The 13,044-nt window shown below is 43.8% G+C and overlaps 1 protein-coding gene across 3 annotated transcripts in view; it reads left to right on the top strand.

Annotated features, from left to right (window-relative positions):
• ADCY2 (adenylate cyclase 2) overlaps positions 1 to 13,044 on the top strand; it is a 412,639-nt gene that overhangs the window by 298,231 nt on the left and 101,364 nt on the right. For all 3 annotated transcript variants that reach the window (XR_012377669.1, XM_073891097.1, XM_025867481.2), the window contains exons 10-12: positions 446 to 619; positions 3,300 to 3,343; positions 7,466 to 7,546. Coding sequence is in view for 2 of the 3 variants with exons in the window: in XM_073891097.1 (XP_073747198.1) it covers positions 446 to 619; positions 3,300 to 3,343; positions 7,466 to 7,546 (299 nt within the window). In the remaining variant the exon portion in view is untranslated. The remainder of the gene's footprint in view (positions 1 to 445; positions 620 to 3,299; positions 3,344 to 7,465; positions 7,547 to 13,044) is intronic.

Raw genomic sequence — 13,044 nt, 5'->3', positions numbered from 1 at the left:
GGTGGAGGGAGGAGGCCAAAAAAAAAGTATACAGAGAACATTGTGTTCCAGCAAAAACACCCGAACACAGATTCGCAAGACCGTTTCGCATCAGAAAACGGCCCCGATCTCTAGCAACTGCCCCTTTAAACCACAGTCATCAAGAAAGATTTGAAACAGAGCAGCCTATCTTGTTTAAGAATTTACTTTGTAAAAAATGCTCATTAAAACGGCTATGATCTTTTTCCTAAGTTTAAATGACAGGTGTCTTTTGCTCTCTGGGAAAAAAAACACTCCGTTCAGAGAGCTCATAACACTGGAAACCAGTCACACTGAGGGAGGGAGGGCAGAAGCCATGGAGGCGAGGGGGCGAAGGGAGAAATCCCAGAGTTGGAGCAAGGGAGCAGGCAGGAGCAGGCTGGCCCCTTCGGTGTGCCAGGGGTAATGCTTGGTTCCCCACCCCAAGGGAGAACGAAGGAGCCCTCACCTCTTCAGACCTCGCCACGCCCTCGATGGAGCCAAGATGAGGGCATCCGTGCGCATGACCCGGTACCTGGAGTCCTGGGGAGCGGCCAAGCCCTTTGCACACCTGCATCACCGAGACAGCATGACCACGGAGAACGGCAAGATCAGCACCACGGTAAGCCCTCCCCATGCCCCGCAGCACCAGAGGGCCTCCGAAGCTTCCCAAACACAGAAGGCGGGCACCTCCGGGCAAACTACTTCTGGTCGTAGTGAAGCGAGCTCTCCCCTTCTCCTCGGGGAAGACCCCGTGCAAACAGTGTGAACGAGGGCCAGGCTGCGGTCGCCAAGGGCTCGAACCAGAGTGATTTTGCGTGATAACTTTATAACCCAGGACCATTTGATTTACTTGTTATTTCATTTAGTCATTAGCAACTGAACACAGTTGAATTTTTTTCTTTTTTTTCTTTTTTTTGTCCTGGCATTTTGTTTGTTTGCTCTCATGAAGTAGAAAGCCTGGGCATCTTAATCAAAGAGCAAATGAAGGCGTGATGTCCTTGCAGGTTGAATTGCCACATCCGGTCTGTCTTTTCATTGCGGGCATGTTCAAGCTGTGTCAGCAGCAGCGAACGTTCTGTTGTGTAGCTCCTGACTTACCTCACTCCACCTTCCAACAGCTCATCAGGTGCCAAAGCTCCTTCCAACAGTAAGAGGGCTGAAATGCAGATAGAAAATAGAAAGACCCACAGGGGGCACGAAGAGTAACTACGGCAAAGCACTTAGAATAGTCCCAATAGCATTGTTAGATTTTTAAAACAAGCTCTGAGTAAAATTTCATGTATAATGGCGTTAATTGTACTAGGGATGCAGTTGAGGCAAAAAAAGACAATGGAATGTTACCTAGTCCTTACCGGCCGATGAGAGGAGACCCATCAGGTTGTCGCTGAAAGCGAACTTTTCCAATCACCCTGTGCCCCCCCGTGCCCCCGCCTCCCAGCAGCCCACCATGATTCCATCCACAGTCTTGGTTTGACTTCGTTAGCTCTCTCCTCTCAACTTCCCTGGTGTTTTTCTGAACTAAAATGTAAATGTGATCTGTCAGAAGACCACATCCATTGGTCGACCAGGGAGCCCGCCAGGACGTGTCCGAGAGCGGTTTGCCATCTGTTGGGAAGAGAGAGACCATAAGCAGCAAACAAGTAAACAGATGCTTCACCAGCTGAGCCACCCAGGCACCCCCAGTATAGGCTATCTTAAGAAAATCCCGAGGCTTTGTTTAGTACAAGAAGCCCATACAACTGTAACTTGGCTGTATCCCGTACTCACTTTGAGGAAGACCCCAGCATCATTCTTATTAATACATTCCAGCGTCAAGCAGTGTCATTGCCAAAAGTTATTTCTTTTACTGAATCCTCTGTGCAGAACTGCACTGACTCCTGATTCAGCGTTGATAGAGCTGGTGAATAATGCATTATTTTACTTTATGTAATACGTGCTTGCTTCAGCAGCACATACACTTTATGTAATAAGACTCGGAGTCTAGTTATATTTTTATTTTATTTTTTTCAAGATTTTATTTATTTGACAGAGTTGAGAGAGAGAGCACAAGTAGGCAGAGCGGCAGGCAGAGGGAGAGGGAGAAGCAGGCTCCTCGCTGAGCAGGGAACCCGATGTGGGGCTCGGGCCCAGGACCCCGGGATCATGACCTGAGCTTAACCGACTGAGCCACCCAGGCGCCCCTAAGTCTAGTTATTTTTTTAAAAAATACCTTCCCTTTCACAGAGAAAGACAATTATCATATGGTTTCACTTATTTGTGGAACATAAGGAATAGCAGGGCGGACGTTAGGAGAAGGAAGGGAAAAGTGAAGGGGGGGGAAATCGGAGGGGGAGACGAACCACGAGAGACGATGGACTCTGAGAAACAAACTGAGGGTTTCAGAGGGGAGGGGGTGGGGGATGGGTGAGCCCGGTGATGGGTATTAAGGAGGGCACGTACTGCGTGGAGCACTGGGTGTTATATGCAAACAAGGAATCATGGATCACTACATCAAAAACTAGTGATGTACTGTATGGTGACTAACATAACATAAGAAAATAAAATCTAAAAAAAATCACTGGGCTAAATATTCCTAACCTAACACTGGAGATGAAAGTATCTTCGGAGCCACTTGAAGCAGCTTTGTTTCAACTTTTTATTCTAATCTCCACCACAAATGGATAAAAGTGGATCTTCTGGGGTTTTTTTTAAGTGCGTTGAACATTTCACGCATGTCCCCCACTGATAAACCCTGATCAGCTTCTCTGTCTCTGTCCTTTTTCAGAAGCTATCAGCACTCATGTGTCGGTTTGTTCTTTTTGATCAATGAGTCATGATTTCACATACTTAATCAACGGCACCGGCTTCTCACCAGCCCAGTTCAGGGATAATGCTTGACTGTAGATTTTGTGGTGATGTTTGTGTTTTAAAGCACTTTTTAATATTTGTCTGATTCCAGACAGGATTGTAAGATTTAGTCTACAGTAACTAACAGTTACTTGCAAGGCCCTTATTTGAAATCCTATCTGCAAATATCAGGATGTCAGTTTTAAAGCTCCAGACAACAATCCTGATATTTCCGACATCTAAAGTTTATAGATGACACCAACATTCTAAGTATCAACTGTGGTGGTTATCATCTTCTTCACATTTATAATTAAGCTCCTCTTCTCCACAGGGGTAATTGTCACCTAAATGATGCTTTCCATGATAAAAGAAAAAATGTTATACATGATTATCACTGCAACATCATTCTCTGAAGTATGTGTTTAGAAACTAACAACCTGTTTTTTTTTTGTTTTTTTTTTGTTTTTGAATAGGATGTGCCAATGGGTCAGCATAATTTTCAAAATCGTACCTTAAGGTATGGTATTTGTTGTACTTTCTGATTTTTAAAGACTTGTCTTTTTTTATATTTATTACTGAAAGTGATTATCATCAATTAGAGTAACTTGGAAGGCCATTTCTTCTAAAAAGAACAGCTGCTTGTGAAAAGCCCAATTAGATTGTTTTCAGCTTCTAAAAATATAATTATTGGTGTCATGTTATTAGGTTTAAAAGAGGGAAAAGGAAAAACAGCACTGGGTAAGCACATTAGAACTTTAAATTGTTTTTCCTAAAAATGACTCTTCTTAACATTAATATGTAGTAAAAAATTGAATTTTCTTAAAAGGAGTATGCTGCTCAAAATTGCATTTTTGTGTGTGTGTTGAATCCTAGAGATAAAAAAAGCAAGATAAGTCCGGCCTTTCTATAGTGAAAAGAAGGCCTGCCGACCTGCTCAAAAAAAAAGAGAAAAGTTTCACGCGGTGTCCACAGGCCCCCTGTCACCATCGGCCACAGAATTTAGGCACTAACCCTTTCTCATGATCCTCTAGCTTTTGGGCTCAGAGTTTTATGTTAGTATTGGTCTGGGAGTTAAGCACTTCTTATTGAAGTCATTAGGACAATTAGTGAAAAGCCCAAAACTTAAGTCAGCCTTTCTTTTCCCACAGAGAAGTGAGTTTACTCTGTAGAAAATGCATTGTGTGTCCGAGTATAATTAAACACAATTAGGTTGTTACCTGCCACATCCTTGCAAGTAGCACACCTTATTCCAGAATCTTCTATGGGACTTCATTTGTTGTAATGAACTCTAGTTCGTATTTTGTATCACATTTGAAATTTTAATATTGAGGTATAATACTTAGAGTCCTATGTTATAAAGATATTGGGTTCTTGGGCTTGGCCTTTTGAGGCATTAAGAGGCACATTAAAGAGAGCTTACATTAATTTAGGAACACCATGGACCCCATAAGATGACCTGAGAAGGTGAGATTCTTCAAGCCCGTAAGACATTAGCAGGTCTGTAAGCCACTGCCCGCGGAAGTTTCATAGGCATGTGTTCAATCTGTATTCATATTTCTTCTGTTACCCATCTTGTCCTACCTGAGATTCTGCCTCAAGGGTCTATTTACTGGACCTTACTATTTCCTGAAATTAGCGTGGGGGTGCTTGTGGAGGGCCCATGTGATGCGGGCAGCGGCTTCGGGGAAGAGTGCTGTGTGGAAGACCACGGCAATAAGCCATCATTTGGATCTGTACCCGGCATACGGAGGATCTCACGTCACCCCTGCAGCATCCAGCGTAGACCCTATGCCGTTACCATTTTAGAAGGCAGGACACAGAGGCGCGAGGGGTGAGGAAAAGGCCCAAGCCACACGGCTGGTGGGGGAGAGGCCCGTATTTGTGCCCTGGCCTTGTGACCCCAAACTCTGCACCCCTAACTGCTCTGCTGTCCTGCCAGCCTTGCTGGGAGCCTCTCCCATATCGATTCCACTTTCCTCTGCAGTGGTTGGATCGCTGGTGGCCCCAGGGCCTCGTGGAGAGAGCACCACTTCCAAATCAGCCTCGCTGGGGCTGTCTTCGCATGTCCTGGTTTCCGCCAGTGGCCTGCATTATAAAACCTCCCTGAGCCTTCCGCCTGGCCCTTGAGCCGGCACGCCCTGGTATTGAACATTACCTGGGCCAACTCACGACCTCCTCCCCGCATCCTCAGATACGGTAGACCGGGTGTGGGAGGGGGACAGGTCGGGGAAGGGGCTCAGGAGGAAGAATGGAAGGAAACTGGAAAGCAGGGTGACCCAGCGGCAGGAACATAGACTGGACAGCTAGGAACACCTGACATCTGAGGAATACAACCCATGCTGGCAAATTAAGAACTCCCGGTGGTAGATTATCAGCTCCCTGGGTGTCCTGTCATTCACCATAGAAGAGATCACAAAATGACAGAGACAAGGAAACTATGTGTTAAGAATTGTTATCCAGGGCGCCTGGGTGGCTCAGATGGTTAAGCGTCTGCCTTTGGCTCAGGTCATGATCCCAGGGTCCTGGGATCGAGTCCCGCATCGGGCTCCCTGCTCCTTGGGAGCCTGCTTCTCCCTCTGCTTCTCTCTCTCTCTCTCTCTCTCTCTCCCTCTCCCTCTGTCTCTCATGAATGGATAAATAAAATCTTTAAAAAAAAAAAGAATTGTTATCCAGATAATCAGTAAGCACAGCGGATGTGTAATAATACCCAGGTGTGGGCTACTCACGCACCTTTACATCATTATGTGCTGTGTAGACATTATGTAAACTAATCCTGAAACAGATTCATGGAGGCAGTGCTCTGGTTAGCCCCGGGCATACCATGGAAGGATTACATTTTCCTGTGAGTCTCCAGGGACCTACACTGTTCTTAGATTTGGCAAGACTTTGTGAAAAAGGAAACCACCAATTGAAGTCTGCAAACTGAAGTGTAGGCAGAGGGCCGATACAAAAAACATGAAGGTAGCTCCTCGCCTCTAAATGAGAATGAACCATCCTAGATGATTGCTAAATTGTTTTGTTTTGTTTTTTTTAAAGAAGGGAAAAATGAATGGTCCTTCTTCAAACGTAAGCATGCTTAGAATTTGGCATCCTTCACTTCTTCATTCAGTTTTCTCATATCTGTAGGTGGATCACTTCAGATCATTGTGCTTTTGAACCAGGAATGCCCGGGGCCCGTTTCAAGAAGGCAGGAGCTCAGGGCACCAACCCACCAATGGTGTTGAGATGATGGGAAGACCCGTCTGTCTCGTTCATGATACTCTCAGGAGATTTAATTACAGATAGATGTGACATTGCTATTCTTGTCTGTTATCTAGAGGTGGTTCTGAAATCAGAAAAGTTACTGTCATCCCAGAGTAGAAGGCCTGTCCCATTAGTAATTGCCCCCCCCGCCCCCCCCGAGCTCAGAGAAGCCATGGGCTCCCTCCACGTTAGACCAGGTGACTTGCAGGTGCTGTACTCAAGTGAAGGCTGGGCTGGGCCAGCTTCGTGAGGCTCCTGTGTGCTTTTACTCGCCGCAACAGATGTGTAATTTTTTAAAAATAGGGATTATTTTGATTTTCTCCTTTATATGATTCTCATGCGAATGGTCAAATTAACCTTGGGGAGCTCATTCTTTTGGCCTAATTTGCTGACAAGGCGTCTTTTAATATGGCTGAAGATTATTTTCTTCTAAGACCAAGTGAGTGTCTGCAAATATATGTGGGGTTTCCTGTGAAGAGCGCTTTCAAATACTGAGGAAGCTTTAAATGCATACAATGAAGCTTTGATAGGCCTCAGAGAAGACTGTCGTTCTGCAAATTCTTGAAAACTGACCAAAGGAAACATGAACAAGGAACAACTGTTTTTTTCAACCGCACCAAATTTTTGCAGGGGAGTTTCCAAAGCCAGTGTGTTCCATCGTAAAATAAAGTTTATGAAGGCAACAAGTCAAGGGCTAATGCATCCCTTAGGACAGAAAGTTCTTTTATCACAAACACCAAGGATATATCTCCAGTGTTGCTTTTTAACGTCTGGTGTCATTTCACTCTCAGTGACTAAACTGTAAGGTAACATTTTACTACGCCAGTCGCCAACTCTAGTCACTTCACTCAATCCACAGAGTGGCTGGATGTTAATAAAGAAAAGGCTGCTCCTCGACTCTTGTTTCCTTCTTTTTTTTTTTTAATTTTATTATGTTGTGTTAGTCACCATACAGCACATCATTAGTTTTTGATGTGGTGATCCATGATCCATTGTTTTCGTATAACACCCAGTGCTCCATGCAGTATGTGCCCTCCTTAATACCCATCACCGGGCTAAGCCGTCTCCAAAACCCCTTCCCCTCTAAAACCCTCAGTTTGTTTCTCAGAGTCCATCGTCTCTCATGGTTCATCTCTCCCTCCGATTCCCCCCCTTCATGTTTCCCTTCCTTCTCCTAACGTCCTCCATGGTATTCCTCATGTTCCACAAATAAGTGAAACCATATGATAATTGACTTTCTCTGCTTGACTTATTTCACTTAGCATCATCTCGTTTCCTTCTTTCCCAATTTTGATCCAATGGACTGAATGAAGTAGGGGTTTCGGCATCATAGAAAAATGGACTTCATATTTGGCTTAGTCACATTCTCTCTCATAATGTTTCCCTTTTCATACAGAACCAAGTCCCAAAAGAAAAGATTTGAAGAAGAATTAAATGAAAGGATGATTCAAGCAATTGATGGAATTAATGCACAAAAGTGAGTACTTCATGATCTTAAATTATCATATTTTTTATTTCAAACCCTATTATTTGAAAATCGTGTCATCTTTTCCATGAATATTTTCACCATAATTTCTGTAATACTTGCCATGACAAAGCCATGCTTTTAGAAGCCATTCGTTCAATTCACCTCAATTGTCCTTAATAATAGCTTTTGGTAATTAGAAAATTTTTCATTCCTGTCTAAGAAATACTCTCTGGGTAAATTACTGACAAACAACATGAGATATAAACATAGAAAAATCATAGCAAAATGTGTTCAGTAAGAAATATTTTTTAAATGTCAATAGGAATGCCACGTGGGAAAATTGGAGTTGTATTGTGTGACTCTCTCTGTTCAAAATGCATTTCTTCCCCTGCACGGTCCGGGAACGTGGACTCACCTGTGTTCTAGGTTGTTGAAGAGAGGTTTTGAGCACTAGAATCTGAATTCAGGGCAGCAGTGGGAGGAATAAAGATTCTTTAGGGGACAAAATACCATTCAGTCTGAGTTTGTGGAGATCTGTGAATGTTTCTTCAGTCTGTGAATTGCTGTTACAGCTCTAAATGGTCCAGGAGATGCAAGGGGAAAATTAAAGAAGGTGGTAGATCTCACAGCCTGGACATAATGACGACATTCGTTGACCTTGGAATTCTCCTTAGGTCCATGTGTCATGGCTAAACTCCTGGAGGGCAGCAGATAGATGACTGTATGGTGCCTGGTGCCCATCAGACACTCAGTGAGTGTTTGTTAATTTAACTTGGAGCAAACACATCAGTAGGTCCAAATGAAAAGCCTTAATGAAAAAGTTTCCGTCGTTACGGAAACCAGACTATTTGATTTTTATCATGAAAGTTGACTCACGAAAAGTATGAATGTTTTCACCTGAATTCCCTGCTTCCAGAATTATGTTACACAGCTTTGAAAAATATGTGCCTTTTCTAGATTGTTCCTTATAAGCAGTCGTTTTAGAATATTTACGTGACTAATGAAAGAATTACACGAGCGTATACATATGTGTATATGGTGTGTGTGATTGCGTGGATACACAGTCAAGTATCTTGGCTGGGCTAGAATTGCAGTTCACATATGCTGGCACGTTGAATTAACACCTGCCTAGAGCCCCTTTGCGTGCCCCAAATAGAGAAGGCCGTCCACCCGTCATGGAGCACTCAGGACACACCAGCAGCGCCCAGACAAATGCTCTGCTTTGCCAGGCCCTAAAAGCAGTATAAAAATCAACTTCATCTCTGCCCCCCTCGAAACCACAACACATCACAAACCGAGAAACTTGCTTACCTGGAATCGATTGACAGCCAAAACCTAGGGAAGAGTATGATTGCATGTGGGCTGGGTAGAAGGATATGTTCATTCAGCCAGAGGAAATCACACCTACTACTCTGGGACCCACCAGAATAAAACACAGCATCAGAAGAAAGGGAACACCTTTTTCCTGACAAAGTTAGCCAATTACAATAGTTACGGTAATAATAGAAAGCCCGTGTATAAAGTCAGCCTCAGCATGCCTTCCTGCAGGACCTCTACTTTCTTAAAAGACCTTTGTGTCCACCTTTTCGAGTGTTCCTACTGAAGGATTCTTTAGAAAGCATAATCATGGGCTGGGCTTGGCTTTATTTTTGTAGAGGTGGCTTTCGGATTGTCTGTACTATATCATTTCGTATTCAAATGCGTACTGAGTGAACACCTTCATGCTTTCGTGTAGCTTTATTCTAAGGTAATGTTTAATGCTGGTGTAACCACTTAGGTTGTAATCTTCCCAACACATTTCAGAAATGAAACAGGGAGAGATGTCATGCTGTACTCAGAAGTCAGAAGTGAAATTGTTGAAGTGGAAGCTACTTTGCATATATTTCTTAATTAGCTTCACTCCCATTCTGTTCGGCCTGACTCATTACCTCCTCTTGGTCCTGGATCTGATGTCCTTCTGATCTTTGAATTTCCTCTGGAGGAGTCAATGAGGACTCCAGTCTCGATGCACCATTCTGTTGTTTCCTGGAGAGGAAACAGTGATTCAGATGCAAATGTCTGTGTCTGTGTTCATCTACTCCCTTCACAGGCATTGTGTGAAGGGCTGAGCAGGGGCAGCGTGTGCTTGGCATCCAAGACACAAGGCACAGTGGCACCTCTCAAAGCCCTGAGGAGAGAAGAGAAACCACCGCACACATGCTCGGGGCAAGGTGCCTGAGATTCTGACTTAGTCCGGGTAGGCGAGGTGAGAAGATCGTGCACCCAAGACTAAATACATGATGGACAGAGCGAATGCCCAAGTGCGGGACAGATCGACTGGAGGATCTCAGACCCCAGGGCTGAGGAAGGGTGGGTCTTCCACACGGAGAGACCACTTGTCCAGGAATACCATCTTTCTCAAATGCCCCAGGGCCTGAGGGCACAGTCCAAGGCCACTGAAGCCTTCAGGTTCAATACTGCCCAGATAGGTGTATTAGTTCACTGGGGCCGCGGTAGCAGAAGACCCCAGACCGGGGCTGAAACTACAGACATTTACTTCTCATAGTTCCAGAGGCTGGAAGCCCAAGATCAGGGTGCTGGCACGGTCGGGTGCTAGTGAGAGCCCTGTCCTTGACTCGCAGAAGCCTTGTCACTGTGTTCACAGGGCCTTTGCTTAAGGCTGGACCTCTGGTGCCTCTTGTTATAAGGACATTCATGCCTTCCCATCAGGGCCCCACCCTTATGACCCCATTTAACTCTGATTATCTCTGTAGAGGCCCCATCTCCGGATACAGCCATGCTGGGGATTAGGCCTTCTACATACGAATTGGGGGGATGTAGACCTTTAGGCCGTTACAGTAGGAAGGTGGTCTTCTCTCTATTTCAGTGTCCCCTTTGCTCTAAGAACCTACATTCTTCCATTCCAGAATAATTCTGAGTAAGGGTGTGGATGTACATTCCCCTCACACAAGTCAGGATCTCGTTTAGAATTTCCTTTATTTGACTTGGGCCTCGCACAAAAAAACAAAAACAAAAACAAAAAAAACTTGGGATAAATCAGTGGAAGGTCACTGGTTGTATAGCACAGGGCTAGGATTGCTTTTCTTCATCCCATTGCCACCTGGGTCAGGAACGATGTCAGGACGCCGTAAGTAACACACACGTGCCTTCCTTCCTCTTCCCTTCTTTGCCTCTCTGTAGTTCCAGTTCCCAAAAATATTTGACCAGATCAGCCCCCACTAATCTTTCCTATTCCAGCTATCCAAATCCGGCTTATAAATGTCTGAGTTTCCTGCAAATCAGTGAAGGGCACTGATCCATCTCCGAGAACCTATGGATGGTGAAGCCTGTGGGGAGGATATACTCTCCTTCCTTCTGAGGAAAAGGTCGTAAGAACCCAGTGGTCCTGGCTGAGGAGACTCAGCGTTACGTGCTGGGGACACAGGGAAGTGAGGGCTGGCCTCAAGCACCACCTGTCCCCCGGCAGGACACAGGCAGGTGCTGGAGACCCACACTAACTCCTGTGGAGATGCTTTTACTTCTACTTCGTAAGTTTCACTCTTAGTTTATTTCCAATCTTAGATTACCGAGGGGCATTTTGAAATTAGATTTTTCTTTCTCGATAAAGGGAAAAAAACTGTTTTGAATAAGTTACCTGCATACATTATTCATAGTGTGATATTCATAACAAGTACACAGTTTTGAAAATGAATATGGTTAATATTCATCTCAGATTTTATCTTCTGCTCTTTTTGCTGTTCACCAACCTTTGATTTCTCCAGTTTCATCAAACAGGACAATACCACATTTCTGCAGCTGGTACAGTAATAAGAAATACCAAGAAAAATGTATGTCCCTGATACCTAAAGCTTATAACCTTGAACCAAAACGTATTTTTATAGCTCTCACTTTAAATGGCAATCATACTAGAATACATTACTGACTTCCGTGCCTCTGTTGAAAGCGCACTGTCTGTAGTATAGGTTTATGGGATAGTCCAGCTCATCATGACGCACGTGATGTTCTGGGCACAGGGCCGTCCAGGTAGACCAGGTAGTCCGCCCCCACAATGTGCTGGTCTCCTGGGTTAACTTGTCGTTAGCCCTGATGGGAAACATCAGTGTCAATTTTGAGACCCTGATCCAATACCAGCAGGTAGCTGTACTTACCCATTACAAGGTCAAGTGTAACGGTGGACTTGGCCTTCTTTCCTGGATCCTCAAATCCCCATCTCCCAAATAAACCTCAGGGAGTCAAAAATCCACAGACATCTGACCAATGGGCTGGAAAAGGACCTCATTAAGAAATTCATGTGAATTGACAGTTGTTTGAACAGATTTAACATTTTTTTAGAAATCTCTATAAAACATAATTTTCTGTCTCATGTCCTAACACACACACACACACACACACACACACACATATATATGTATACAATCTCTTTCCCCGTATATTGATGTATAGGTATAGAAATACATGTAGCTAGGGGCGCCTGGGTGGCTCAGTCGGTTGAGCATCTGCCTTTGACTCAGGTCACGATCCTGGAGCCCTGGGATCGAGTCCCACATCAGGTTCCCTGCACACAGGGGAGACTTTCTCCTCCCTCTGCTTCTCTCTCTCTCTTTCTGTCAAATAAATAAATAAATAAAATCTTAAAAGAAATAGATGTAGATAGATGGTTATAAACACTTGTAGATATATACATATATACACACTTTATATACACATATCTAATGCATATACATATATAACTCAAGTTATTTTTTATTATAGAAGTATTTATTTAAAAAAAAGAAGTATTTATTTAAGAGAAGTAGGAAAATAGAAATGTAGATTCCTCAGTGTAATGACCCAAACCAGCTGTAATCTATTTTGTTGGTATTTGCCTCTAGATTTTTTTCCTTGATACACAGGTTTCAATTTTTCCTTGTACTCCTATGCTCATGAACGTAAGAGTGTGTATCTTTCTATTTCATTCATCTTTATGTCATCAAACATGCATGTACTTTGTTACCGGGTGTGGGATTGTGCCCGACTGGCTGGGGCTTACGTACATCAAGTGTCGCTGTTCCACTTGCAAGTTATACAACGTTCTAGAGAAAAGTTCTTTATGTATATGTGTGTGTATATATATATATATATATATATATATATATATAATTTACTTATTTGAGAGACAGAGCGAGCGAGAAAGAGCACAAGCAGGGTGAAGGGCAGAGGGAGAAGCAGACTCCCCGCTGAGCAGGGAGCCGATGTGGGACTCGATCCCGGGACTCCAGGATCATGACCTGAGCCGAAGGCAGTCGCTTAACTGACTGAGCCACCCAGGTCCCTAGAGAAAAGTTCTGTCCTTAAGCTCTTTGTTTATTTCAGCTGCCTTCTTAAAACCAATTTCTAAAAGTCAGTGTGTAAGAACGCATGCCTTCATATCATTTTTATTTATTTTTCAACATCTCAGGGAATGTTTGTATTACACATGAGTGTTTACGTTTGCATCAACATACTACGTTAGTGGTCTGAACCGATTG

This window comes from Callorhinus ursinus, unplaced genomic scaffold, assembly GCF_003265705.2.
Source record: "Callorhinus ursinus isolate GAN/ISIS: 27379988/994484 unplaced genomic scaffold, GSC_fseal_2.0 scaffold3, whole genome shotgun sequence".
NCBI classification, from domain to species: Eukaryota; Metazoa; Chordata; class Mammalia; order Carnivora; family Otariidae; genus Callorhinus; species Callorhinus ursinus.
This window is presented reverse-complemented; position numbering and strand designations above follow the sequence as displayed.